General features: G+C 46.7%; 1 protein-coding gene across 5 annotated transcripts in view; it reads left to right on the forward strand.

The window, feature by feature from the left end:
• Positions 1-27,714, forward strand: part of LOC122369514 (sodium/calcium exchanger 2-like) — a 52,948-nt gene that overhangs the window by 14,386 nt on the left and 10,848 nt on the right. For 3 of the 5 annotated variants that reach the window (XM_043344308.1, XM_043344311.1, XM_043344312.1), the window contains exons 4-5: positions 1-100; positions 3,456-3,587. In XM_043344308.1, coding sequence (XP_043200243.1) covers positions 1-100; positions 3,456-3,587 — 232 coding nt within the window. Of the gene's footprint in view, positions 101-3,455; positions 3,588-21,801; positions 21,961-27,714 lie in introns of all 5 variants that reach the window. The other 2 variants (XM_043344309.1, XM_043344310.1) reach the window with 1 other exon arrangement.

A 27,714-nucleotide genomic window follows, 5' to 3' on the forward strand; every position in this document is an offset into this window, starting at 1 on the left:
AACACCGTCGACAAGCTGGTGCAGCGGGCCAACGCGTCGTTCCTGGTCAGCACGTCCTCTTGGAAGGAACAGTTCATCGAGGCGGTGACAGTTTCGGCAGGTAAGATGGTCGCCGCCATGCTCACCTCGTAGGTAGGGATTAGTGGTGTCCATCGGAACCGAAAATTTTGGAATTGCGAAAATTCCATTGGAATTACGACCCGCCTGCACTGAGCACCGTCCACCAGCCGTGACCCGACAGCGCCTTTCATCCGTATCCCGCAAGCACACACTGACCTGACCTGTCAAGCTCAGGGCAGTCGACTGCTGGCTACCAGGATCGGGTGGAAGTTGGGTTGACTAAAGATGACATCCTGCTTTCTAACCCGTGCTTCGTAGGAAACGGGGGGGGGGGGCGAAACGCCCTCCTGTCCTTTTCCGTCAATATCTCCTAAACGGCTGCAGCTATCGCCGCCAAACTTTCAGGACTTCTCCGGGTATCAATTTTACACATTGTGGCAAAAAAAAAAAAATCCAGAGGCTATAATAGGTTGGCCACAAATGAAGTCGGAACTCAGAATGACGTCATGTTCTGCCATTTTCGACAAAAAAAAGAGCTTCGCGAGAAGAGCTGTCACGCCTACAGCTTTGAAGATACAGAAAAATGATGAAGACATAAAAGGCATCTTATCTACATATTGTACTCGTATTTTAACCTAGGTAGTTTGCAACAATCCTAGGGAGTTTGCAAACTAGGGGCTTTGCAAACTACCTAGGGAGTTTGCAAACTAACTGATTTCTCATACTCCCTGTATATAATGTACTAACCCAGTATGAATGTGTGCTATTAACGACAAAAAAAGCCCGGGTCGGGCACAAAAAAAACAGTACACGATACTTTACGACTTGAAATACTTCAGAACAGAGGGGCCAGACTTGTGACTGCGACATTATTTAGAACTCCGACAGACAATCTCAGACGAGAACTAGTATGGACTTCATTAAAGAAAAGACGTGAAATGCATAAGATTGTATTTTTCCAACGACTGACGCTCGACGATACTCCAACATATATCAAAGAACTATTGCCCCCTGATGGAAGAAATAACAACCGACCACTTCGTAACTCTCACAATAAAAACTCTAACAATAAACTATCCCAAAACCTGTCCATTGAAAAACTCGTTTCTTCCTAGTACAATTAAAGTAATAAATGATCTGCCAGAGAACTTGAGGGAGACCAGAACTTTACTCACTTTTAAAAAACATCTCAAGTCTCACTTAAATGTAGAAAAACAACCAAAGTATTACATATATGGTTCGAAAATGGAAAACACACTTCTAACTCGTCTGAGGGTTGGGATATCAGAGTTAAAGTCCCATTTATTTCAAAATAAAAAACTGAATCCCACATCGCAACCACTGTCAAGGCAGAATTAACGAGGACATGGGACATTACTTACTAAAACGTCCAAAATACACACAAGAAAGAGAAAGAATGACAAAGATAATAAATGGTATAACAGGCATTGACATACACAATTTAGTCACACAAGGAGCAATTAGACATCATACTACACGGTAATACGGTACGACCCAAGGACGAATTCGAGGTAGCACGGGCGGTGTACCAATTCATCTATGCCACCAAACGCTTTGCTTCTCCTTCCCATCCTGCCACCTATTCCTAACGCCCAATCCTTTGACACCGGTCGTCACAGAGCGCTGCCCCTGGCGCCGGCGCCTTTACGAGTACTTCTATTGGGAGCGGCCTGCGCGGTGGCGGGCAGCGGCTGTAAGGCTGTGAGCGGCACCCAGCGCGATTGTAAGTACTCGAGAGGCGCCCCGAGTTAAGTGCTCCGGCACTTTTGCGCCACTTTTGCGCCAATCGAGGTGACACCGATTGTTTGTTTTGAATGAATGTGTTAAATATATGAGATGAGATATGTGTGGCTGAGTAGAGCTCGTTCCTTACAGAAACTCACATGTAGGGGAGAGTGGGGCACTTTCGTGCATGGGGTACATTCGTTTTCAGCAGTTTATGGGAACATGAGTGACTGCCCGAGCTCGAAGTAAATTATGAAAATATGTCTATCATTGTCGCCCTTCGTTCAGTGTAGAAAACAACAATGTTTCTGTTATCATGCTTGATAAAAACGCAAAGTTGTATTATTCGTGCACTTTCCAAACCTTTTCCATAACATCCATTTTCGTGATCCTGACTCTGAAATGTGGTTCAGCTTTTTTAAATTGGCGGCGAAGAAGCTCACTCTATTCACGGAACTGCTGCAAAATTGTTTGTTGAAAAAATGTCATTTTCCAACAAGAAATTTTGAAATATATTAGGTACAATTACCGTTGTGGGGCAGGCTCGTGCACGAACTGCCTAGGGGCACATTCGTGCATTTTTTTTTTCGTTTTTGCGATTTATGACTTTATCTGTAGTAGGTTTCACTTATGACGCTCGCTTGACTCAGTCTCGGCTGCTTGCGACGTCGTGACAAGTAATTCACGCGACCTCGGCGAGGTCATGGAGGCAGGTCGATGGCCGGCAGTTGGCACATTCTCGTTGCCAGCCAATTCTTTCTTACAGTTGTTGTGCAATGCATTATTGTCGAAGGGAATCTAGTGAAATGACCCCCTGCCAATTTCTTTTGGTAAATTTCTGGTAATGCTCGGTAATTCCTCGAACTTTGCAGGGTGCACGGAAGTGCTCCATACCTGGGGCAGTTTCGTGCAAACGTTCAGTGTTGTTAAAAGTCATTTTTCCTAAGAGACGCGATAATTTTAGAGGAAAACTTTTAAAGAGGCAAAATATCTGTAATAGTTCCTTTTAATGCTACAATCAACAGTTTTACCCTTGCACCAACCAAAGAACAGATATAGGTATGGATTTATCCATTTTTGCACGAATGTGCCCCACTCTCCCCTAAACCCATTGACTTATTAGCGACCTTCCCCGTTCGCTAATCGGGACGAGTTCCCCATCAGCGTGTTTTTTTTTCAATGGTTTGCCAAGATGCTCACTACAAATAAAGAATCGAAAAACTATCAATCTCCCCAAAAACCAAGCCAGAAATACAGTGGCACCCATAGAGGGTGAGCGGTTAGGCCATGACCTTGACATAAGGCCAAATTTTCAAGTTGACCTTTCAAGTTCAGATTATAATAAATTCGACGCGTATCGACAAGTGGAACCCGATGCTGGCAAAAGTGATGTCGCGACTCTCTTGAGTCAAGTTATTGACAAACATTTTTTCGTAAAAACCACTATATTTTTAGTATTTGCCCTCTGGATGCTAAACCGTTGATCTGAGGTCAAATCGGAAGGCACATACCAGAAAGATGGTTAAAAGAGCTATCGAATGCGCTTTTCCGCAGCGCTTTAGCTGTATTTGTTCTCGATTTATGTGCCGGTGATTTGGAAAATGTTGAACTAGGCAGCATGTTTCCTGACCTGTGGCATTGCCCTGCAGGGGACGACGACGGCGGCGACGAGGCCAAGGAGGCGGGCGCGGCCGGCGCGCGGATGCCCGGCTGCGCCGACTACGTGCTACACTTCATCACTGTGTTCTGGAAGGTGCTGTTTGCGTTCGTGCCGCCGACTGGTGAGTCGCACACACCCGGCATCGGACAGCGCTCAGCCTAACGGCCGCCACTGCCGGCAGTATTTGACCTTTTGACCGGACCCCGCCAGGAGACAGCGATTGACCGGACCCCGCCAGGAGACCGCGATTGACCGGACCCCGCCAGGAGACCGCGATTGACCGGACCCATCCATCGGGCAATGCTCGGCTGCACTCTTGCTGCTAACAACTGTTTGATTTCACCTGTGCCGCTAAGCTCTGTCTGACCCCTGCCCTGCCCGGATAGTGTGTGATCGGACCACCAACAGTGACTAGCCAGTGGCTGACCCTCTGCCACTGGGCACTGTTTGACCTTCACCTCACCCAGCCGCTAAACAGTGTTTGATCTGATCGCTGCCACGCAGCAGCGTTTGACATGATCGCTGACCCGGAAAAGCGCTTGGCCCGACCCCTGCCAGTGTAAAACGCTTGATATGCCCTCCCCCGCCCTTTGGTCAGCGCTTGACCCGTCCCAATGCTGCAGCTTATTCGTTGAAATTGAAACTTCTCGAAAATAGGGCATTGAGCCATTTACAATTTCCTTTTTGGGGACAGTAATGCTGTGCAAAGAGCTTCATTTGCCTCCCAATAAGTTTTTTTTCGGGAAGAGTTATTTATATAAAAAGCACATGAAGAAAAACAATCAGAGGCTTCTTTCACTAAAAACTTGTATTTACAATTGTTTGAGTTATACAATTGAAAAGCAAAGGCCCGGGGCAGGACCAGAAAAATGGGCCGAGATAAAACGCCTCACCGACGTCTCTCGGCAATGGTAAAGCTCTGAACAAAGATCTTCTGCTCTTAAAGTGCACTATATGATCATTATATGAGCAGACTTAAAAGAACTTGTGATGACTTTTTTTGGAGATATAGCCAAGAATGTGTTTTATGAGTTTTTTATATTTTGTCGCCTGATATTGCATTAAGGCGTTCTGTTATGGTTACATGGTATCAGCTTGACGACTACCTATTCTGAACAAATATTGTCTAAAGGCCTAGCAGTGCAGCTACACTATGCGTTTTCTGCGTGCGTTTTTTCGGGTTTGCGTTTTTTGCGTAATATCGTTCTAGAAAAAAAGCTTATAAATAATATAACTTTTACATTACTTGTGACTTGTGCATAAGTTATGCACAAAAGCTAATATATCTCTTATATCAACTAAAATCTTATATGAAAAGCGTCACATAAACGTAATATCGTTTTTTATTCTAGAACGATATTACGCAAAACACGCAAACCCGAAAAAACGCAGGCATAAAACGGATAGTGTAGCCAGGCCTTAAAGGGACCCTCCTATCTTCAAAAAGTTAATGAATTGGCATAAAAGTGATGTCCCTTGGTTCGGAAAGATCAAAAACGAATATCTACCAAATTTCACCAGAAAATATTCACTGGTTTTCAAGATATTGGGCTTTTACTTTTGTTTGCATTTTGGGATCTCCGCTGTTCATAGCGACTTATTTAGAAGCAATAATTTGGCAGCCTCGAAGTGAGGCAGACGTTGCACGCAAAGCACTGTATACCACCACGTGTTAACGATGGTTTTAATCTAAGATTTAAAAATCGTTAGATATCCGCTGACGTCACAAATTCTAAGGGGGCATTCCAATGCATTAGCCCCTTAGAATCCGAAAACTGCAAGTTTGAAATTCCATATCTCCGAATTAAAGCATTTTTCGATGTTGTGAGTGCCGGGTTGGCTCGTGTTAAGGTTATCTGGCTTGAGCGTAAGGCGTTGTTCTCTGACCGAACTACGCGGTTGGGTAAAACGGCCCAGTAGGTCGGGTGGTTAAGAGCCCCGTGGGGTGTTTTACCTCATGTGCTGCTCGCCATGTACTTCGTTATGTTCGGCAACCAGCGAACAGCAAATTTTTTTATGCATTTCTATGCATTTCTGTTATGTAGTAACTGTATAGCAGAGCCAGAGACAAGGACACGGACGTGTAAATAAACTGGACTGACAATCCCAATGCTCCTCCTATAGAAGATAGTGAAGCCGACAAGGCGCCATCTTGCGTTGTCAAAAAAAAAAACGTGTTCTGAAACGTCATCGAGCCAATACAATTGGAATTGCGTCTAAACGGATGATCGGATCGAGATGCTGGTGGCACCGTTCGACGCGTAATGCCTTGAGGCAGGTGAGGGTGCATGCCTCAGATCACCCAGTGTCACGTGGCGCGTGCCACGTGCCGACCAAGGCTCTATAGAAGTGCCGACAAACTCAGGAAAGGCAAAAATCTTTCAGCGACGCTTCAAGTCAAACGGAGGGAAGCACAGGCGCCAAGTCTGCAGGTCACATGTCCCGGTGCTCGGCCACTAACATATTCCGCGCCCCGCTGGGCTATTCAGCCATACGCGACCTGCTGGGGGGGGGGGGGGCAGATTCTGCCCCCCCCCCCCTGTCTAACTTCCGAACCGATGGTCGTAGAAAGGAAGACGGGGAAAACGGCAATCGAAAGCTCTCAACAAGGCAAATCTTAACCCTCGCCGGCCGAGGGGGGTGCTGCCCCCCCCATAGGTTTTTTTGCGATAGCTCCGAACACGCTGGCGATAGAGAGCTGAAACTTGGCATACCTGACCTTTGATTCAAGCCGGATCTTTTGACACCAACCGCATTTTTGGGTCAGGTCAGGTCACTGACCTATGGCGTCATAATTGAACCTCTGCACGGTCTTCAGATGTCGCAACTTCGCAACGCCCTCACTGCCAGAACAGCTTTCACAGGGAAATGAAACCTGCAGGGTCTAATATCCTTTACGAGTCTGGCAACTTCTATATCTCGGATTTTTCCTAAAGGTCATATGAGGTCAGGTCATTTTCGTGACCTCACCATATACTAAGTCAATGGGAAAAAATTAAAACTGCTATTCTGGCGCCGGGAACGATCTCCAACTATCTCAAGCACACAGAATCGTGATTTGATGCACTCCTTGCAAAGTTAGATGCGTCACTTTTGCGATGTTGACCTTGCGTGACGTCATTTATGACGTCATCAAGGTCATATTAGTTTTTCGTCAATACCTCCCGATCAAATTAAGCTATCGAGTCGGGAAAGCCACCAATGGACTCAGGAAGACCTGCCGAATCGAATGATATGCGACATGACCTCTTTCGACCAACTTCGTGACCTGGGGGTGCTGACCTGACCTTGACCTGAGGTCAACACCTTAAGTTGACCTGACCCGAACAAAAAATATATCATTCGACGCGCCTGATCGAGGCGAACACAATGCTGCCAAAATCGCGGCTCTGCGTCCGTTTTTGGCGAAGTTATTCACCAAAAACTGAACCGTTCCTTGGGGCATTTGACCTGACCTCAGAGGTCACCGGTTGACCTAGGACCTTAAAATCGGGTACCAATCTCTGCGTCTCGTAACGGCGCACACGCTCGTTTTTTCTGTGACGCGCTAGCTCCACCAGGGGCGAAACGGCGAGGGAGATCGTACCCGCCCCCCCCCCCCCCCCCTCGGCCGGCGCGTATGTAGAAAACCAATAGGTCCGGCGAGGGTTAAGAGCCCAATTTTTTTTTGCTTATATAGGTCGGAGGTCAGGTCAAGGCCAGGTCAAGGGTACAAAATGCAAGTTTCTACAGTATCGGCCTTGCACCGTAGTCGACGAAGAATGGACTGAGACTGATCGCCCAAAACGTCATCTTAGGCTACCAAGACAATATTCATTGCATACAATATCATTCAAAGGTCAATGTCAAGGTCAGGTCAGGTCAGGTCAGGTCACCAAAAACAAAATATAGAAAAGGACATGTGCGACACGTGTTTTATGGGTCATTTTATTCATAGAATTCAATAGGCACACTCAATAAGTGATATGGACCATCTCTGGATGAATTTCAGGTCGAGGTCAGGTCAAGGTGAGGTCAAGTGAGGTCAAATTTTGAAGTTGGTTGTTAAGGCCTAAAAAGCTGTCTATCTGATGCAGCTTTTCACGGCAAATCGAATGGTGCTATTTTTGTTTCCGTACGAGGTCTAGAACTTAAAAAAAAATCATTTTTCAAAAATGTTATGTGTCGTGACGTCATGAAATTTTAAATAACTCCCACATTTTTGAACCGATTCTTCTAAAAATTGGTATGTAGGTGCACATAGCCCACTTCTCTGACATATATTCTGGTTTTTACGATACACTCAAAATTTTGGATTTTTTTTATTATTTTCTCAAAAGTCAGTTTTTTAAGAAAAAAAATGGGCCTAACTCCAAAATTTTCAAAAAACCCAGATAGCCATTTGATAGACAAAGTAGAATCACGTGTAACCTTTTCTTGTTAAGTCTTGATTCCTTTAAAAATGAAGATGTTAGCGGCGTTTGAAATTTTGCCGTTTTTGAGGCGAAAATGGCGAACATGAAGTCACTAAAACGTCATTTTCTCAAAAATTGTCTGACGGATTTCGCTCCAATTTTCAGGAAACGTCTTAAATTGATGTATGATAAGGCGCTCAAAGTTTGACGTCGCTGGCGTAACGCGTTTAGAAGTTATTGGCGAAAAACGCCCCCCCCCCCCCCAGCGCGGGATATGGTGTGCTCGTTACGGGGGTGCGAAATGCACGTGCTAGTGGCGAAAAATATGTTTTCAGGAGGCATTCTCCAATTTCGGAAATCTTCGACCTAGGCACACCAAATTCGGCACTCTGACACTACTGGACAAGTGTTTTAACCCGCGCCAGGCCGATGCTCCTCAACTTCCGCGCCGGGTCGGGGGTGTCTGAACACCCCCCCCCCTCCCCATCCAACTCGGCTCCTGGGCCACGTAGCGACACGCGGTAAGCGGCATTCGAAAGAACGTCAAAGCTGAATGAACAAGCGGCAAATTATTTCCGGACACCCTGTACTTCAACCTTCCAGGCGGTGGGGGGCATTTTTTGCCCCCCCCCCCTTTAGTTTTTTTTCGATATATCTCCAGAACCACTGCGCCGATCGTCACCAAACTTTCTGTACCTTCCCGTGAACAGCTATTGCACATTGTGACCAATTTTTTTTCCAAAGGCTATGATAGGTTGGCCGCTAATGACGTCGGAGTGACGTCATTTCTGCCATTTTCGACCCAAAAAAAAGGTTTCACGGGAAGAGCTGTCTGGCCTACAGCTTTAGAGATACATAAAAATATTTCGGACATAAAAGGTGTAGAATTAATAGGGCTACAAAATTGCTATCTCGGATTTACGAAATTTTAGGATTTTGACCCCTAAAAATAAAAAAGTTGATTTATTTTCATATAACAGCCAAAAAAAAAATCCAAAAAGTTTTTTTTGATTAAAAAAAAACGGAATATATGTGATAGTCCCTATCGCCTTCTATCCACATACCAAATTTGAGATCGATACCTCTTTTTTTGGCCAAGTTATAGCGAAAAAAAAACTGTTCAAAATTGATGACGTCAAATTTTCGAACTAAATTTTTAGCAATTCTAGACCTCGTAGCGCAAAAAAAGACCACCATTAGACTCCCCGTGACGAGCTGCATCATACCCATTGTATGCAAAACTATCAACTTTGAAATTCGACCTTTTTTGACCTGACCTTGACCTGACCTCCACTAGAAAGTGACCTAAACCGTACCTGATGGTCTTATAACCAACACCATTGAGTTGGAAATGAAAAATTGGCCATAAAACATGCATCGCACAACCTTAGTAAAGTTGGGTCCATGTGCTGACCTTTGGTGACCTGACCTGGTATTATCAGTGACCTCTAATAACATATGTACTAGGCAACTGACGCCCTATCGCTGATTTTCGACAAAATGCGTTTTACTCGGTGTTATAGTGCATTCCCTAGAAGACCCGTGAACGGTGAAACATTTTTCTTTGACCTGACCTGTGACGTCATCGGTGACCTCGAGGCCAATGAAATTTGGTTTCCTTCGACAAATTTGACAGGGCTATCGAACGCCGTTTGAATTTTACGGATCCGTCTAGTAGTTTCGGAGATACGATAAAAATGCCCCCTCCCCCCCCCCCCCCCCCCACCGGGCGGAAGGCGGCCGGGAGGCCCACCGCCTGCCGGGTTAACATTTGTTGGAGACACGAACGTTTCCTAGCATTTACACCTTTCTAGTAGAGGTTTCTTTGCAGTTGGGTCTACATACAAGGCAAGGATATTTCTATCTATTAAGGATATATCCTCTGAGATGATAAGGTAAGAATTTGTTCTCTTTGCGTCCCTATGAGCTGCAAAGATAAAGTCTCGAGGGTTCATAGCCAAAAACCAATAGCTAAAGTGATGATATGCCAATAATCGAATTATTTTTTATGGTTGTGATATAGGTAGGTACGGCCCACCAGCAAAAGAGTGGTCGGTTAGCCTATGTGCTTTTGGTGTAAGAACTTTAAATGACAGTGACGCTCCTATAAAATGACTCGATAGAAATGAGAAGAGGGTTCGTGCACACATTTCGGCAGTGGTTTTCAACAGCCATTAGACGTATTCATCAATGCTGATCGATTATTGTGATGTTGGCAACCAACCACTTAATACCTGGAGGGCCGTACCTACTCTAAACCTTTTTCATATATGCAGCAAAGCTATGGAAATATCTATGACAAACTAGCTGTCTAACAAACTAACATATGTATTATGTAGGTCTAAATCTGCAACAGACCCGTGTCTGCGACCGGCTGTACTCCCACAGACCCGTGTCTGCGATCGGCTGTACTCCCACAGACCCGTGTCTGGGTCTCTGGCTGTGTGCTGTCGGTACAGCAGTTATTGGTGACTATTTGGGACGCCACCTATCGACCCAGGCAGCCGGAGTGACGCCGGAAAGGTCACACAGCCGGCGCGCGCCGGACGACAATCAGCACCGGCCGGCTGATAGCGCCGAGCAGCGGTGGCCCGTGGCACCGCCAGCACCGACGTGACCGGCAGAAAGCGACACAGACACTCAGACACTCCATCAGACACAAGACACAGACAAACAGACACAGATACAGACACACACAGACGGACACAGACAAATACAGACAGAGACAGACAGACAGACGGACACAGACACAGACACAGATACACAGACAAACAGACACAGACACTCAGTCCCTCAGACACAGACAGACGGACACAGACAAATACAACACTGACAGACAAGTCTCTGTCTGTGTCTGTGTACAGACACAGACAGAGACACAGATACACAGACAAACAGACACAGAGGCGTCATATAACCCTCAGAGGTTGGACACGCCACGAAACCCAATCATCATCACAGACACTCAGTCCCTCAGACACAGACAGACGGACACAGACAAATAAAGACACAGACACAGACAGACGGACACAGACCAATACAACCACAGACACGGACACGGACACAGACACAGATAGACACAGATACTCAGTCCCTCAGACACAGATAGACGGACACAGACAAATACAGACAGAGACAGACAGACAGACAGACAGACAGACGGACACAGACACAGACACAGATACACAGACAAACAGACACAGACACTCAGTCCCTCAGACACATACAGACGGACACAGGAAAATACAGACACAGACACAGACAAACAGACACAGATACAGACACAGACACGGCCCACAGACATAGACACGGACAGTGGACACAGACAAGGACACAGACATTCACACAGAAACTGACACTGACACAGACAGGCACAGACACAGACAGACAGACAGACAGGCAGACACAGACACAGACGACACGGACACAGACACAGACAGATAGACAGACAGACGCAGACACAGACACAGACACGGACACGGACACGGGCACGGGCACGGACACACGGACACAGACATGCACACAGACACACAAACACCGACACAGACACAGACACAAACATACACACAGACACATAGACAGACACAGACACATACACACAGACACAGACACACAGACACACAGACACACAGACACACAGACACACAGACACACAGACACACATACACAGACACAAACACGGACACAGACACACACACAGACACAGACACAGACACAGACACGTAGACACAGACTCAGAATTAGACACAAACATACGCACAGACACGGACACGGACACAGACACAGACACAGACACAGACACAGACACAGACATTACACACAGACACAGACACTGACACATAGACACTGGCACAGACACAGACACAGACACAGACATTACACACAGACACATAGACACTGACACATTGACACTGACACAGACACAGACATAGACATACAGACACACAGGCAATGCCCGGTGAATCTTACAGGACGGGAGGATGGTGAGGGTCCAGTCACGGATGTCAAGTGAGAGCCCAGTCACGGACAGACGTCTGGTGAGTGTCCAGTCACGGACGTCTGGAGAGAGCCCAGTCACGGACGGACGTCTGGTGAGAGCCCAGTCACGGACGGACGTCTGGTGAGAGCCCAGTCACGGACGTCTGGTGAGAGTCCAGTCACGGGCGGAGCTGTCTCAGCACGGCGGTGGGGCGTCGTCGCCGCTGCGGGCGGTGGCCGCGCGCCGGCTGAGCCGCCCGCCGAGATGGTGGCAGCTGGGCGGCCAGCAGTGGCGCGTGGCGCGGGACGCGGGGCCGCCGCTGGTGGTCCGATGGTCGGCACAACTCGCCGGCTGGTGGCACTGTCGATAGGCGCCGCCTGGCTGGCCCACCCGCCGAGTGCTGGCTATCTGTGCGCCGTATTGACGCCGGTGGGATCGACCGCCGACCGGCGGCGGCGGCTGATGACGCCAGGGCCGCTGACGGTATGTGGCTGATGACGCCAGGGCCGCTGACGGTATGTGGCTGATGACGCCAGGGCCGCTGACGGTATGTGGCTGATGACGCCAGGGCCGCTGACGGTATTCTTAATGATAACCGCCTCTTGAACCCTCAATAGAGCGCACAGTCAAAAAGACTGACACGCAATTTCGGTTGGTAGATTCAGGTTTTGCTTATTTTTGTTCGTCAGGGATCTCGTTTTGCTATGGGCTCCGCTTACTGATTTCATCTAATAAAGGATACTAAGGGCGTATTTGTTGCAGTTATTTGCGAAAGCTATACTATTTCTCATAAAACTCTTTTGTTGTGGGCTCATTTATTGCTAATGGTGATGTCAATATCAGGTTATTGTAAAACAAAGACAAGTTTAACATTAGGCTGCGTTTCCGCGAGGAATTTCCATATATAAATAACAGGCTGTTTTCCGCGAGGAATTTCTACGCCGAGGAATTCGTCACGAAAACGGCCGTTAGTGCGAGGCCAAAGGCGTGGAATCCCTCGGGATCCCGCGAAACGGGAATCCCTCAGAATCCCTCGGGATCCCGCGAAACGGCGAGAAATGCTGGGACGGTGTGTCGCACCCGCTTTTCAAGACAGCAGCCGCCATGGAAACGATGCTCATCTATGATATTCGGGTTAAATGCTTATGATGAATCATATGCGTTTTTGTCAAAAATTTCCATTGGGTTGTATGATATGCTGTAAACAACTGATTGAGTAGTTTTACACTAGGGTTACCCGCGTGCTCCGCAACGCGAAGAAGGGTTATTTGTGACCTGTGGGTATTGGGTTGGTCTGTGTCGATTTGGTTGGTATCCATTTCGTTCGATTGCTTTTTGACGGCCAAGCATTTTGTAATAAAACAAAAAAGACACATCGCATCGAGGTGCCCGTGTCGTATTATCATGCGTTCTACTTAAGAATGATTCGAAAACTGGCGTGAAGTCTTTTGAGGGCCATCGATGAATTTCGCTAAAAATGACAATGTAATTGTTTGGAACATTTACATTTTTAAGAGTACCTACTGTTGCTCATCATGCAAAAATAAAGACACCTCGGACAGAATTGAATGCTCTTTCCAACGGTACCATTTTTTATTGCCAGAAATATCAGATCATGGAGCAAAACCATTTTGATAAACAAAGTGGCACAAAATTGACAAACACCATTTTCTCCCGTGATTTGTACCACCTTGATTTGAATCAATCAGCTTTTCACAATTTTTCCATGAGAGGCGGTACATTCTTATTGCTAATAGGCGTTGTTTCAACTCGCTCCGTCTGACGGTCACCTGAAAATAATATAAATTCCAAAATCCGTCCAAAACGACAATTTTCCACATGAAAGTGTCCTCCCCGGTGCACGTGGCGCGTGCTATCCTCTGCAACGCACACCATTCGATAGCCCGTTCGATTCTCTACATGATGCTGTTTTCCCCGTGCCGGTCGGACCCCTGGTCACCAAGATATTGCACCGGGACCGGAACCGTGTCGGCCAAAATTTGCCGTTTTCGCCCGATTTTGCACGCCGATTTATACATGTAAAGTCTATGACGCGAATTTGCACTTTTTGGGCACGCGCCACGCGCTCCCTATCAATCCGATCGAGCTGAGACCCCTCAAAGGCACGTCGCGCATCCTTGATCTATGAGTTGTGCAAATTTCACCGGGCTAGGTGCAACGGTCTGGCCTGTAGTCCACGCAAAGCACCACCAAGTCGGACCTCTACCACAGACAGACGCACCCACCACAAATAGCAAAGTTAGATGATGATTTTCGTTTTGTCGTTATTTTTATTGAAGGCGCACAATAAATGATTTGAGTATGTATTCATGGGAATAATATTGGAATAGGTATAGACATACTCGTAGATAACATGAATGATTGGACACGAACTCTGATAAATGCAGAATGGGGCCGAAAATTTATCAGTAGGATCCTTAGTTTGTTGTCCGCGCGATCGAGCTGCTAAAATTCACCATAGCCTGCATTGGACGATGCCAATTTAGACATTTGATTGAAACTGTTATATTTGGCAAAATATTGAATCAGAGTACCTATTAGTATTTATGTTTTACTCTTATTTGTAATCAGAATCGATTCAACATATTTTTCAATTCATGAAGTGATTAAAGGGACTATCCCACCTTCTAAAATGTTATTAAAACCAGTTAAATTGTGCCCGACTTTATAGATTGGATGACCAGGAACACGGTTCTGGCATTTATTTTTCATTAAACATCTTAGGCTTCCCATATTCCAAACACAAACTTTCAAATATGTGACGTCACAGCCCAAAATTACCTCCTTCCCCAGGCCACATTACCTACTGTCATAAAGCTGATTCTTTTTACTCTGTAGGCACCACAACAAAGTTCAGACCAAGTTTTAAGCGATTTTTCAACGAACAATTCCATTTAAATCAGAATGACTAAACGAGGTGACGTCACACTAACGGTCGCTCCATGTTGAAGATAGGGCCTTGTAGTTAGTTAGTTAGTTAGTTTATTGACACTTGATAAAAACATTATACATACAATGAATATGGATAAAACTCAGATGACAGGCGTGTCCACCAAAAGACATGTCATAGACTTCTATACGTACTAAAAGGTTGCTTAGAACATAACACAATAAACAAAACGTCATCGATCAAAACACTCGAACCGATCTAAAACCATGTGACAAAACCTTGCTAAATCTAAAACGTTTCCCTCCATAAGCGCTTCTAAATCCCTAAAATTCAGGTTGGGGAAACTGTCCCTAAGAGGCTCTGTTTCTGGGCAAAACAACAACACATGCCGCTCTGTCTGAACCGCGCCACACATACAAAACCTCTAATCTGCTGGCAAGCGTGCCCACCTTCCCGTTTCAATTCTAAGCCTATGGGAGCCTAAACGAATTCGAGTAAATGCAGTACGCACATACTCGGGAACATTTTTATCATACATTGGGTGTCTCTTGAGGTGGGGATTAAACTGACAGTATGTGACTCCTCTCGAAGATGTCGATCCACAAATCCTGGTCTGAGTACTCGCCAGACTGGCGGCTCGAAAAGACCCAGATTCATATCGCATTACAGCATCAATATACTTCCCGGCCCCTGCGCCTGTACAAGGCCCATTTTCAAATGAAGGAAACGAATTTCTTCAACACCAAGAGGCCGCGAGGGTTGCAACCTATATAGCTAGTGGTTTCTGAACCTCGCCGCAAACTTGGCTATCTCAACTCAAACCCCATGTTAAAGGTGGGATAGTCCCTGAGGCATTTTCGAAACACAAATGCCTGAGGCCACTGAGGCATTTGTGTTTCGTTTACAATTTACGCTTGTTAGCTTATGGCTTTCATTACAAAAGGAAACACGGAAAAGAAATGGTGACTGGAGAGCCCTTCAAGCAGCAAAGCAAGGAATAATAAGATGTGATGTGCTACAACGGAGAAGACGAACAACAAGCGACAAGCGTGTTTTTCCCGACAAAAAAAAAAACAGACTCCAATTTGATGATAACCCTACCACACAGGGTTGACCTCAAACAGGAGCATTTCGGGGCATCCAAGTTGCATAGCCCGACTTCAAATGTTTGCGCTCTTCTCGTACAAGAGAGGAGCTGCAGTGCCCTCGGCTTCAGTGCTGAAAATCTCGTCTCTTCGGAAGGGCCACAGCCACACCAAAATGCATAATGCTCACATAATCGTAGCCAAGCGTCCACTCTCATGGTGCCCAGCTCAGGCCGTCAATTTGAGGAAGACTTGCTTTGGTATAGTAACTATACTTTCAAACGAATGTTAACAATTTTAACCCTCGCCGGCCGAGGGGGGGGGGGCGGGTGTCGCCCCCCCCCCCATAGGGTTTTTTTCGCGATAGCTCCGAACACGCCGGCGGTAGAGAGCTGAAACTTGGCATACCTGACCTTTGATCCAAGCCGCATCTTTTGACACCAACTGCATTTTTGGGTCAGGTCAGGTCACTGACCTATGACGTCATAAGTGAACCTCTGCACGGTCTTCAGATGTCGCAACTTCGCAACGCCCTCACTGCCAGAGGAGATGTCACAGGGAAATGAAACTTGCAGGATCTAGTATCCATTATGAGTCTCACAACTTGTATATCTCGGATTTTTCCTAAATGTCATATGAGGTCAGGTCATTTTCGTGACCTCACCATTATAAGTCAATGGGGAAAAATCCAAACTGCTATTCTGGCGCCGGGAACGATCTCCAGCTATCTCAAGCACACAGAATCGTGATTTGATGCACTCCTTGCAAGGTTAGATGCGTCACTTTTGCAATGTTGACCTTTCGTGACGTCATTTACGACGTCATCAAGGTCATATTAGTTTTTCGTCAATAACTCTTGATCAAATTGAGCTAGCGAGCCGGGAAAGCCACCAATGGACTCAGGAAGACCTGCCGAATCGAATGATATGCGACATGACCCCTTTCGACCAACTTCGTGACCTTAGGGTGCTGACCTGACCTTGACCTGAGGTCAACACCCCAAGCTGACCTGACCTGAACAAAAAGTATATCATTCGACGCGCCTGAGCGAGGCGAACACGATGCTGCCAAAATCGCGGCTCTGCGGCCATTTTCCGCGAAGTTATTCACCAAAAACTGAACCGTACCTTTGGGCACTTGACCTGACCTCAGAGGTCACCGGTTGACCTAGGACCTTAAAATCGGGTACCAATCTCTGCGTCTCGTAACGGCGCACACGCTCGTTTTTTCCGCGACCCGCTAGCTCCACCAGGGGCGAAACGGCGAGGGGGGGTCGTACCCGCCCCCCCCCCCCTCGGCCGGGGCGTATGTAGAAAACCAATAGGTCCGGCGAGGGTTAAGAAAAGTGATGGAATTTTGGCGCCGTGGAATTGGATACAGTACTGATCAGCGATCCGAGGCGCCATGGGTCGTCAGCACTTTAAGTTTACCGATACAGCTACAGGGACCCTGGAACCATAGTAACATCAAGACGCCTTTTGGGGCAACAAGCCAGCGAGCGCCAGAGTAAGCAATGTATATACAGAGTTAGGCTTTTGCGCTTTGCGGTCGGCGAGATACAGACTCAGACGTACGCTTATAGGCACTGGTATAAACGGCTCTAGCCCTAGAGAAGACCCGTTAACTACTCTAAAATGGCTCACGTCGGGTGAACTTACCCTCTACGCCAGAAGAACGTCGAAGCTGCTAGACCTTCCGGCTTCCAACGGCTACTAGACGCTAGGAGCCTACAATCACTGCATCGGACTGTAGAAAGACGACGCGTGCCTGGAGTGCGAGGAATCGGACGAGGGAAGACCGTCACCCATTGGCTGGTCGGCTGCTCAGTTGCCCGCCCAGTGGCATCGAGAAAGAGGATCGTTTATACGATTGAGACTATTCAACCGTAGATGTAATCTGAACCCGAAGTGAACAGCTTCGTTGAGTGGCTAGGGCGGCTGGGACGCCCGTATGGTGGTAAGGTAGGAAGCCCAAGGACGGAAAACAAACTATCCTGCTCATTGCTCCTTCGACATGTAGCATGAACCAAAGGCAACTGTTCTCTAAACAGTCTTCTGCCTGAACGACCTCCAGTCCGCCCTCGCCGCCTCTCTCCGCAACAGCTCAGCCGTCCAGAGCTCCCTGCTGACCTGGAGGATTCTCCGATAAAATTAAATAAACCGCTCGTAAATAAGATTATTAAACCGCTCGTAGGTAGTTTTTTTTTTAAAGGTAGTGTGCCACCTTTGAAAGATTTCCCATTTTATTTTTCCTAGGATAAGAAGCTTCTGTTTTTACCTAATATCGCAAAAAAAATCAAAAATGGGCCTGGAATAGTGCCTTTTTCGCCTAAAAGTTTTTCGGTTTTTAGATATGTATAACAACTGTAGTGGGCTCACCTGCAAACAGGCGTCGGGCAACAATCGCGAATGCGGCGCACTTGTGACAATAAGCAAAGGTCATTATAGTGTTACGACCATACGACGTACGGGAATGAGTTATCAGCTGTCTAATCGTAGACAACACAATGTCGAGCCTTAAACTGTAAGCCCGTATTGTATTGTTTCTTTTATTTGGCTGTCGAACATTATTTATGGTTTGAAATATGATTTTATGTAAAATAATTGATATGAAAAAGCCGTCTTATAAGTTATGACCCCATTTCACCACACGCAAGTGGCAGAAATGACAATGATCAGCTGACGCATTTTTTCTTGGCCGAAGTCAGAGCGCGCGGCCCGACGCACCACGCGTATTTGGAAATTCCGACCTCGACGAGCATCAAAAGCCACCTAACAGGCGTGTTCGAAACCGCAGGAGATGATGATGAACGGGTTTATCGAAACTTGATTGGATGAGCATATCGGTAATAGCGATTTCAGTGTGTGCATTTATTGTTCATAGTGGTGTGAAATGTGGTTGGGGTACGACCGACAACCCGTCGGGGCGAATTTCGCACTGGGGTACTCAAAATTTGAAGAATTTAAGACGTTTCCATGAGTTTTGAAGGTATGGATAAGTTCTAAAAATCCGGTTCTCCTTATCTGGGCCATTAACTCCATACGGTCCAAGAAAGCTGGCACACTACCTTTAAACGGCGAGACGATAGGCGAGACATTTAAAAGATTTTTCTACCCACGAGCGGTTTAATAATTGTATCCCGGTGACCTCAGGTCAAGTGCCCCAAGGTCGTCGTCACTGTGGTAGCCAAACCGTTAACTGGAGAGCGATCTCGACCCGATATTCGGAATCTGTGGTATCAGTAGTCAATTATCATCAAAATCTGAGGGGGTGCCTTGTAAAATCGAAAATGCGGCATTTTAATACCGTGCAGAGGTTCACTTATTACTTTATAGGTCGGTGACCTGACTTGATCTAGGAATGCGGTTGATGTCATCAGTGGCGCGGGAACCGGAAGGGGGGAGGGGCTAGCGGGGGCTGAGCCCCTCCAGCTTTTCGGCTGCAGGGGGGGGGGGGCTCGTAATGTATTTGAGCCCCTCCTACTGTAAGAGTCGAAATCGGAAATCTACCAACATAATTTCATAGATTCATACATAGGCGCGGGAACTGGGGGGCAGTGGGGGCAGCGTGCCCCCACAACTCTGGGGCCGTGGGGGCGGTGCCCCACAACTTTTCGTAAGGCCAGGAACCGTTGGGGCAGCTTGTCCTCCCCAAATTAGGGGTTGTGGGTCACAAAGGAAGAAAGAATGTAAGTGAAAAATCCACCTCTTTCACTGGCTCTGCAACTCATTTGGCAGATTAAAATCTTTATTCCAGGTTCTTCACTCAGCTGACACGGAATATATCACTTTTTGTAAATGTTTTCGTTTTTTCGTTGAAAAGGTTCAGGTGTAATTTATAAAATAAGTGGTCTAAAACCGGTGAGAAAACTAGATTTGGGGGTAGGTACTCTAGGTTGATCTCTATTATGGTGCAGCCCCCCCCCCGTCTGGAAGTAGTTCCCGCGTCACTGGGTGTCAAATGATCCGCCTTGAATCAAAGATCAGGTACCTATGCCAAGTTTCAGTATATCGTCGGCGTGTTCCGAACTACCGCGAAAAAAAGCCGGGGGTGGGGTGGGATGAGGGGCACCCGCCCATCTCTCCCTCGGCCGGCGAGGGTCAAGCATAACTAAAAAAACTGATTTCTGGCTACGCCACTGAACGTACCAACTTCATCCCAGGGAAAGATGGCAATGTAGAAACACAAATGTTTTTATGGCAATTAGAAAAGTCATTCAGATATGTATTTTCCCTTTTTAATTATTATATAGCCAACTTTCATAAGAGCGCAGTTACAAATTTTTGGAGCATTCCAGCCACTGGATTTTCCAGCACAGTGGGTTTCATATAGAGTAGCGCCATACTAACCTGTACCCACAGTTGGGCGGCGCTGGTGGTGGGTGTCCCCTCATTCATCTCCTGATGGACAATAGTCCATAAGATATCGGTGGAATTGCATGGGAACTATTTCCAAGCCATAGCCCTTTAGCACAGAAGAAAAATAGGTCCTCTCGGCATCACTTCTCATTCTGCTAGGGACTTGAAGGTGGTGCGCCGCCCGGCATGAAGACTGCGTGGCTTGAATCAGGCATCGGTACGCGTTCAGCAACCGAGCCCTCCTGTGCCGTCTGGTTGAGTGGTTCCGACCAATCACTAGCCAGGATGTTCCGCCGGTAATACTCGTCACTGATAGTGGTTTTCTGTGGCGTCATGAACAGCTTAAATTTTACACAGCAGCTGAACATGCTCCAAGTCTGGATTTTGGCCGGATGTTTGCCGGATGTTTGACGCCAGCGACGGCCGGCACGTTCGAGCTGCTAGCAGCCCACACATGGCCGATTTGACGGTTCAACGGATATCGCAGCTCGAACAGCCTCCCATCCGACCAGGGCACCTCATTCATGTCTTCTTTCGACCAGTGGACACGCCCTGGCCTGAGGCCAAAGGTGGTGGACTGGTTGTTTTCCCGTCAATTTCATTGTCTTTTCCAGTTTGAAGTGAATCATGATGTAGGACCTCCTATTATCTGCCTTGGTAAGAATTCGAGTCAGTATGCGGATTAATTAGTGCCGTTTCCTTGTCGCTATCTTGACAACTCTCCTCACCACTTGGCAAAGGACGCCTTTTGCGATCGAGGCCAGGCTGAGTCTGCCACCAAGTCCCAGCTTGTTACGCTTCAGGCAGATGTGCTGCTGGCTGCTGCAGATGTCCAGCTGCTGGCAGACCAGCTTCTGGCTCATGCCACCATGCCACCAACACGTAGCCTCACTACGAAACGAGAGACTGTACTCCCTTCTCTCCACTGCCTTAAACGAAAACTATCAAATGAACCCGTCGGCGACTCGACTCTTACTCAGAGTAAGAGTCATTTCGCAAGGTCAGATCACTGCTGAGTTGAGAGCAGATACCAGAGGTATGCATTCATCCAATTTTCCAGCCTCTGACATTAAAAAAGAAACTGTGCGAGGAGAAACAGCGAACAAATAGATGTCCGGATAATTTCGTTACACCCTGTAGAAGGATGTTTTGCAAAACCATAGTTTTACTTGCAAACGGCGTCAGCACGGAGGAAACGCACGTGACAAAAAAGCAAAGTGTAGTCAGACCCTTAGGCTTAAAGCAGTTGCGCATCAGTTGCGCATTGCTTACGTCAGTTGCGTGGTAGGTACTTCCAGGCTATGTTCCAGCAGCAACTTACGGCAGTCAGTTACAAGCTGCTTACGGCAGGTACTCCTTACTTACATCAGTGACACGTTACCTTCAGCAGTTACGGGTCACTTACAGCAGGTACGGGGTGCTTCCAGCAGTTGCGTGTCACTTACCTATGGACAGATCAGTGTACGGGCTACCGTGTGTGTGTATGTGTGTGTGTGTGTGTCTGTGTCCGTGTGCAGTGACCACCTTACAGTGCAGCAGTGAGCTGGCCTGGCGCGGTGCGGCGCCGCCGGGCGCATTGACCGCGCACGCCGTGACGCTTCCCAACAGACGTGCTGCACGGCTACCCGTGCTTCCTTGTCTCCATTGTGGGCATCGGCCTGCTGACGGCCGTCATCGGTGACCTGGCCTCCCACTTTGGCTGCACCATCCACCTGCGGGACGGCGTCACGGCCATCTCGATCGTGGCGCTGGGCACCAGCGTGCCAGGTATACGGGCGCTCGTGCCGCGGCACGGCGCGGCGCGAGCCGGGTAGCTGGTGGCGGCCGCTTGCACTCGCTGCACTGTCTGTTGATGCAATGGGCGGCAGCCGCCAGTCGCTGAGCGGCTGCGGTGGCTGGCGGTGCATTTCTGGCCGTTCTGCAGGCGCTGCAAGCAATTGTGTGTCTTGATGCCTGTCTGTGATCTGCTCTCGGCCATCTTGGGACGTTTGCCGCCGGAATGTGGTGGATGCTGTGATGGATGCTGACCTCGTGCATTGTACAAACACTAAACGCCAGCTACTCAAACCTATAGTACCCCATCATCCGTCAAATTGACGTGTTTCCTGAAAATTTGAACGAAATCTGTCCGATTTTTTCTTAAATCGAAAATGGCGTTTAAGTGACGTCTTGTCACGCCACGCCAGTTCAAAACTCTAAAACTTCCAACGTCTCTAATAGCTTCAGTTTTTAAGAATCGAGATGTAACAAAAAGGATGTAAGCGATTCTACTTTGTCTTTTAAGCGGCCTCTTTGTTTTTTTTTTAAATATTGGATTTATCTATATTTTTTATTTGTTTAAAATAAAAATAAATTTATAAGAAAGGAATTATGTTAGAAAAGAACGTTCTGTACATTACCTTCTAATCGTCAGAAGAATCATTTCAAAAATGTGTAAATGTTATTTAAATTCTGGTGTCATCACGACGAACAAAACTTTTTAGTGCTGAAAATTTTGGGAATTCTATGTATTATTTTCTATTGGTTGTGAAAAAATCAATCAGATAGAAACCTGTTTTGTTCTTGAAAACCAACAAATTTGGCCTTATTTGACCTGACTGTGACCTTACCTTGACCTGAACTTAATCCAGGATGCGGTGCATATTCACTGATGAAAATTTTGACACCCCACCTCCACGACGACTCCATATTTCAGAGTCCAAATGCTTAAATTTCGGTGTCTGACTCTAAAATGCATGGTCATTGACACCATCTTTTGGCGTCGGTTTCCGACGACGCCAAAATATGATGTCCTCCTGAGAGGGTCATGATACCCTTAAATCGGATCAGTGAGTTCTGCGAGGGTGTCCGACACCTAAAGAGGGATGTTTGACGCCTTTGTTGGGGAGTTGTCTATCTCAAAAAGGGAGTCGTGCATTTTGGCAAGGGAGTGGTAAACCATTTTATGAGAGCCAAGCTGGGAATGAGGTGTCTCGACTCCACATTATGCACTAACATAATACGGAGTCGAGACTCCTTTTACCTTTTACTCATTTGCCTCCCATAGAAGTTGTTTTACTTTCTTGCCAAAATGTGTGACTCCTCATTGAGGAAGGGTGACTCTCTTTTAAAAATAAATGACTTCCCTTGAAAACAAGCGACTTCCTTATGAAACTGTGTGACTCTCTTTTGAAAATGGACGACTCCCTTTGGAACATGTGCGACATTCCTTAAAAATGTGCAACTCCCCTTTCGAAAGTTCGATTCCATTTTGGAAATTTGTGTGAATCCCTTTTCATAATACACAATGCCTTAGTTTAAATGTAGGTATGACCTCCTTTAAAGGTCTCTTTTTGGTGTACGACTCCCTGTTGAATGATCATCCATGATCTAAGACTCCCTTTTGAAAATTTCCTTTGATAATGCGGCTTTCGCTTGAAGATTTCTTACTTATATACCTCGCTGAAGATTTACGGCTTTCTAACAAAAAATGTCACGCCTCATTACAGGAATGTTGAGCTCTGACGTAAAAAGTATACCCCCTAAGGAAGGTTTCAGACTCCTCTATGACTCCCTTAAACGGATGTTATAAAGGTGGCGCTGGCGAAAAAAAATGACACCAACTGGGGGTGGGGTGACTGCCAAAAAGTCCGCCCCACATGGGGTGTAAAAACTCCCTTTTGGAGCATCATAACACCGCTATATGGTGTCCATTAAAGCCGTTTCTTGGTGTACATGGACTCCAATTTCGGAGTTGGGATCCCCCTAAAGAGGTTTTTTGACTCCCCTGTGGGGCGGAATTTTTGGCATGTTACCGTAAACAGAGTCATGACTCCCAAAACACTCTTTCTTTTTGGGGTCATACTGCCCCAAAAGATAGTTTTTTTTCTGGAACTCCTGTGGGGCGGAATTTTTGTCATATCACCTTAAATGGAGTCATGACATAACCGAGGGAAATTCCAAGTATTTGTACTCGGAAGTTCTCATGGGTGAGACTTCAATGCCTGCATGGGAAAACCTTGATTCGACTCCAGGATTGAAGTCAAATCCATATGACTACGCGCGTGACTACCTTTGGGTTTATAATGTACAGCATGGGTCTTTCCACATAGTTTTAGCCGCTAAAGCATTATCACACAATAATCTTACATCATACAGACGTTGTGATGGCCCTGGCCAGTATCACAAGCTGTCAAACTCATGAAAACTATTCAGGAAAGACAAGATTCCTCAAACCTTCATAGAAAGAACGGAGAGTTTGACGCGAAAAAGGCTGTGTTGGAAAACGACATCTATGAGGAAAATATAATTAGCAGATAGTAGCCGTTTTCACGACAGGCTATCCGGCAAGTGCACCTAATTTGACCAAATATGCACCTAATCTCTTTTACAGCAAATATCTTTATTTTATGAATTTATTTCAGTGTTTTAATCGATGATACTCTGTGATAATATGACAAAGCAGGCATATAAGCAATTAGTGCAACCCGAGCTGATAGCTACTAAGAGACACACTAAACCTAATGTGAAAAAAATCTACACCTAATCTGCGCCAGATGTGCACCAAATGTGTACCAAATGGCCGTCGTGAAAACGGCTATTGGTAAGTTTTAGCACAGATTGTTACGGGAGGATTCATACATATTCGTTGCATTAACAATGGTCTAAAATTAAAACCAGTATAACGCCTTTTGGGGCGACTAACGGAGCGAGCGAGAGGGTGGGCCTTGCACGTGCGAAACTGCGAGGGGGTACAGCCCACCGCTAAAGTAATGTGCGGTTTTACCAATTTCAACGGATGGCTTTGACTGCCGATATTTTAATGCAGAGTGATCGAAAAGAAGACGTCAATAGATAAAGTTGCAGCTGCAGGGGTAACGATACAGGTTAGCTACATTCAAAGTTGCATTGTGGTCTGGCTTATCATTCCTAAGCTTCAGAAGCAGAACATACTCAGGATTGAAACCTCACATTACTTATGCTGTGGACTGTACCTCCAACTGACTTGTGCACGGCACCCTACTAACTGGTCTCCAGCCAGGGCATATTTTAAGGCACTTACTGCGTCCCATTTTGGGACGCAGCCCCCTCGCCATGGGATGTAGCCCCTGCTTATTTGACCCACTGCGTCCCTGCCCTGTCCGGTTCCCTGACCTGTGTCCTGCTGTCTGCCCTGACCGGTACCCGGCCTTCCCTCTAAAATGTCCTGTGCCATGCCCTGCATCCTGCCGTGCCCTACTTTCTGCCCTCCTCAGTGCCCTACTCTGTTCCTTGCCCTGTGCCCTTAGTCGTGCACGTGCCCTCTGCTCAACTTTGGGACGCAGTAAAAATTTGTTAAAATATGCCCTGTCTCCAGCGATGTGCCAAATTTGAGCACAATCGGCCCAGCCGTTCTCGAGATCTGGAAACGACCGCTGCACGTGCGCTCGTGCAGCAGCACCCCAACTCTGGCACATGGATATGCATTGCCTAGTGGGTGCCTACCTACATGCCAACTTTCAGCGCAATCGGCCAAGTAGTTACCGAGATAGTGCAACTATTACAAAACTGACACCTCTTCGTTTTGCACGTGGCACGCGCATAAGGAGTCACCCACATGCATCGGGAATAGTCCAATACTTGGTAGAAGGAATGAAGCTACCCTACAAAAATTACCGCATGTAAATCGGTCAAGTGGTTGCTGAGATATAAGCGTCGCAAAATCGTGACTACGGCCGGCCGGCCGGCCGGCCGCTCATACTCAGAAATTTCCGTTAATCTAAGGATAGACTCCGCTCGCTTCACTCGCTCCGTAATGAAAATCTAAACGCATTTCTGTAAAATTTATTAGCAGTGGTTAAGCGCCGCTAATGAAGCACGGCACTGCCACCGAAAACATCCGTGGCTGCCCGTGGCCGGGATGGTCCGCCCTGGACGTGCAGAGGACTGATGCAGACTGCGAGTCGCGAGCGCCACTTGGAGCGACGGCTGCTGCTGACATATTGGCGGTCTCTGAGGCGGGTACACCTGCATTTTAGGACGTTCTGTCATTTGAGGCCATTTGCAGCACCGTGCAATGCACGGTTTATCCCGAAAAAGGTACACTCTGTGATTTTTAAGGGTTTTTTATTTTTCTAAGGGCTAAGGGACAAAGGCACCTAAATAAAAATAGGAAAGATGATCCACCTGCATTTTAGGGCGTTCTGTCATTTGGGACCATTTGCAACGCCGTGCAATGCACGGTTTCCCCCGAAAAAGGTACACTCTGTGACTTTTTAGGGTTTTTGATTTTTTTAAGGGACAAGGGTCCCTTGAATGAAAAATCGGAAAGATGAACCACCTGCATTTTAAGGCTTTATTTCAATTGGGACCATATGCAACGCCGTGCAATGCATCGTTTTCTCGGAAAAACGTACACTCTGTATTTTTTAGGGTTTTTGATTTTTAAGGGACAAGGGCTCTTTATATAAATAAAATCGGAAAGATGACCCACCTGCATTTTAAGGCTTTCTTTCATTTGGGACCAGTTGCAACGCCTTGCAATGGACCGTTTTCCCGGAAAAAGGTGATTTTTTAGGTTTTTTATTCTATTAACCCGCGCCCCAGTGGCGGTATCAGCCAGCTTCGCCATAGTGGGGGGGGGGGGGCATATGTTACAACCCACCTCTAATTAAAAAACTAAGAGGGCTAGAAAGACGCGGTAAAAAGCAGTCGATGCTCTCAATGCGTACGTTTGAAAGTATTCAGTCATTTTTCATCTTAGAGCAATATTGGGGTCACCAGAGGTCATCAAAGGTCAAAATTTGTCAAATGTCATCATATTTTTCAGAAAACACCGTTATCTCAGGAACTATGATAACTTGAAAAACGCATGGAATGGCCATCGATAGCTTTTGTTTTATTTATAAGGTCATCATCAAAATTGTCCTCAGGTCAACGGTTAAGCCTCCATAGGTCAAATAATGTGAAAATAGCTGTTTTGGATAATTTTTTTTCACGAATAACTTTTGAACCGCATATCGATGTGCCACAGTTGGGGTGCTGCTGCACGTGCGCACGTGCAGGGGTCGATTCCAGATCTCGAGAACGGCTGGACCGATTGCGCTGAACTTTGGTAGGGGAGAGTGGGGAAAGATGCCCAGGGTTTGACTATGTCATATATTATTCGAAAATGACGATCGGAAAGCCAAAACTTGGAGTTTCAACGGAAGCCGACATAATTTTTCTCCAAAAATATCAGACTTTCGTGCCTGAAATATGATAACTTGTTTTGCTATTAAGCATTTTCCTAAAGAAGTGAAAGGGGGCATCTTACCCCACAGGGTGGAAAAGACGCCCCCTGGCGTTGGGTAAGATGCCCCCTGCACTAAAAGTGACATAAATAGGCACGTGAATCGCCTGAACGAATCAATAGTCCCTTCGAGCCTGCAGTAGACACCAAACGTCATCGTAAGGGCCCTCAAAAGTAGTCGTAAGGGGCTTCAGAGGTCATCGTTAGGGCCATCTTAGTCCAGCGCGGCCAAACAAGCCTTCGTGGTGGCGTTTGGAGACCACTGTGGGGCC

Source organism: Amphibalanus amphitrite, unplaced genomic scaffold (assembly GCF_019059575.1).
Source record: "Amphibalanus amphitrite isolate SeventyFive unplaced genomic scaffold, NRLGWU_Aamphi_draft 001044F_arrow, whole genome shotgun sequence".
Classification (NCBI taxonomy): Eukaryota; Metazoa; Arthropoda; class Thecostraca; order Balanomorpha; family Balanidae; genus Amphibalanus; species Amphibalanus amphitrite.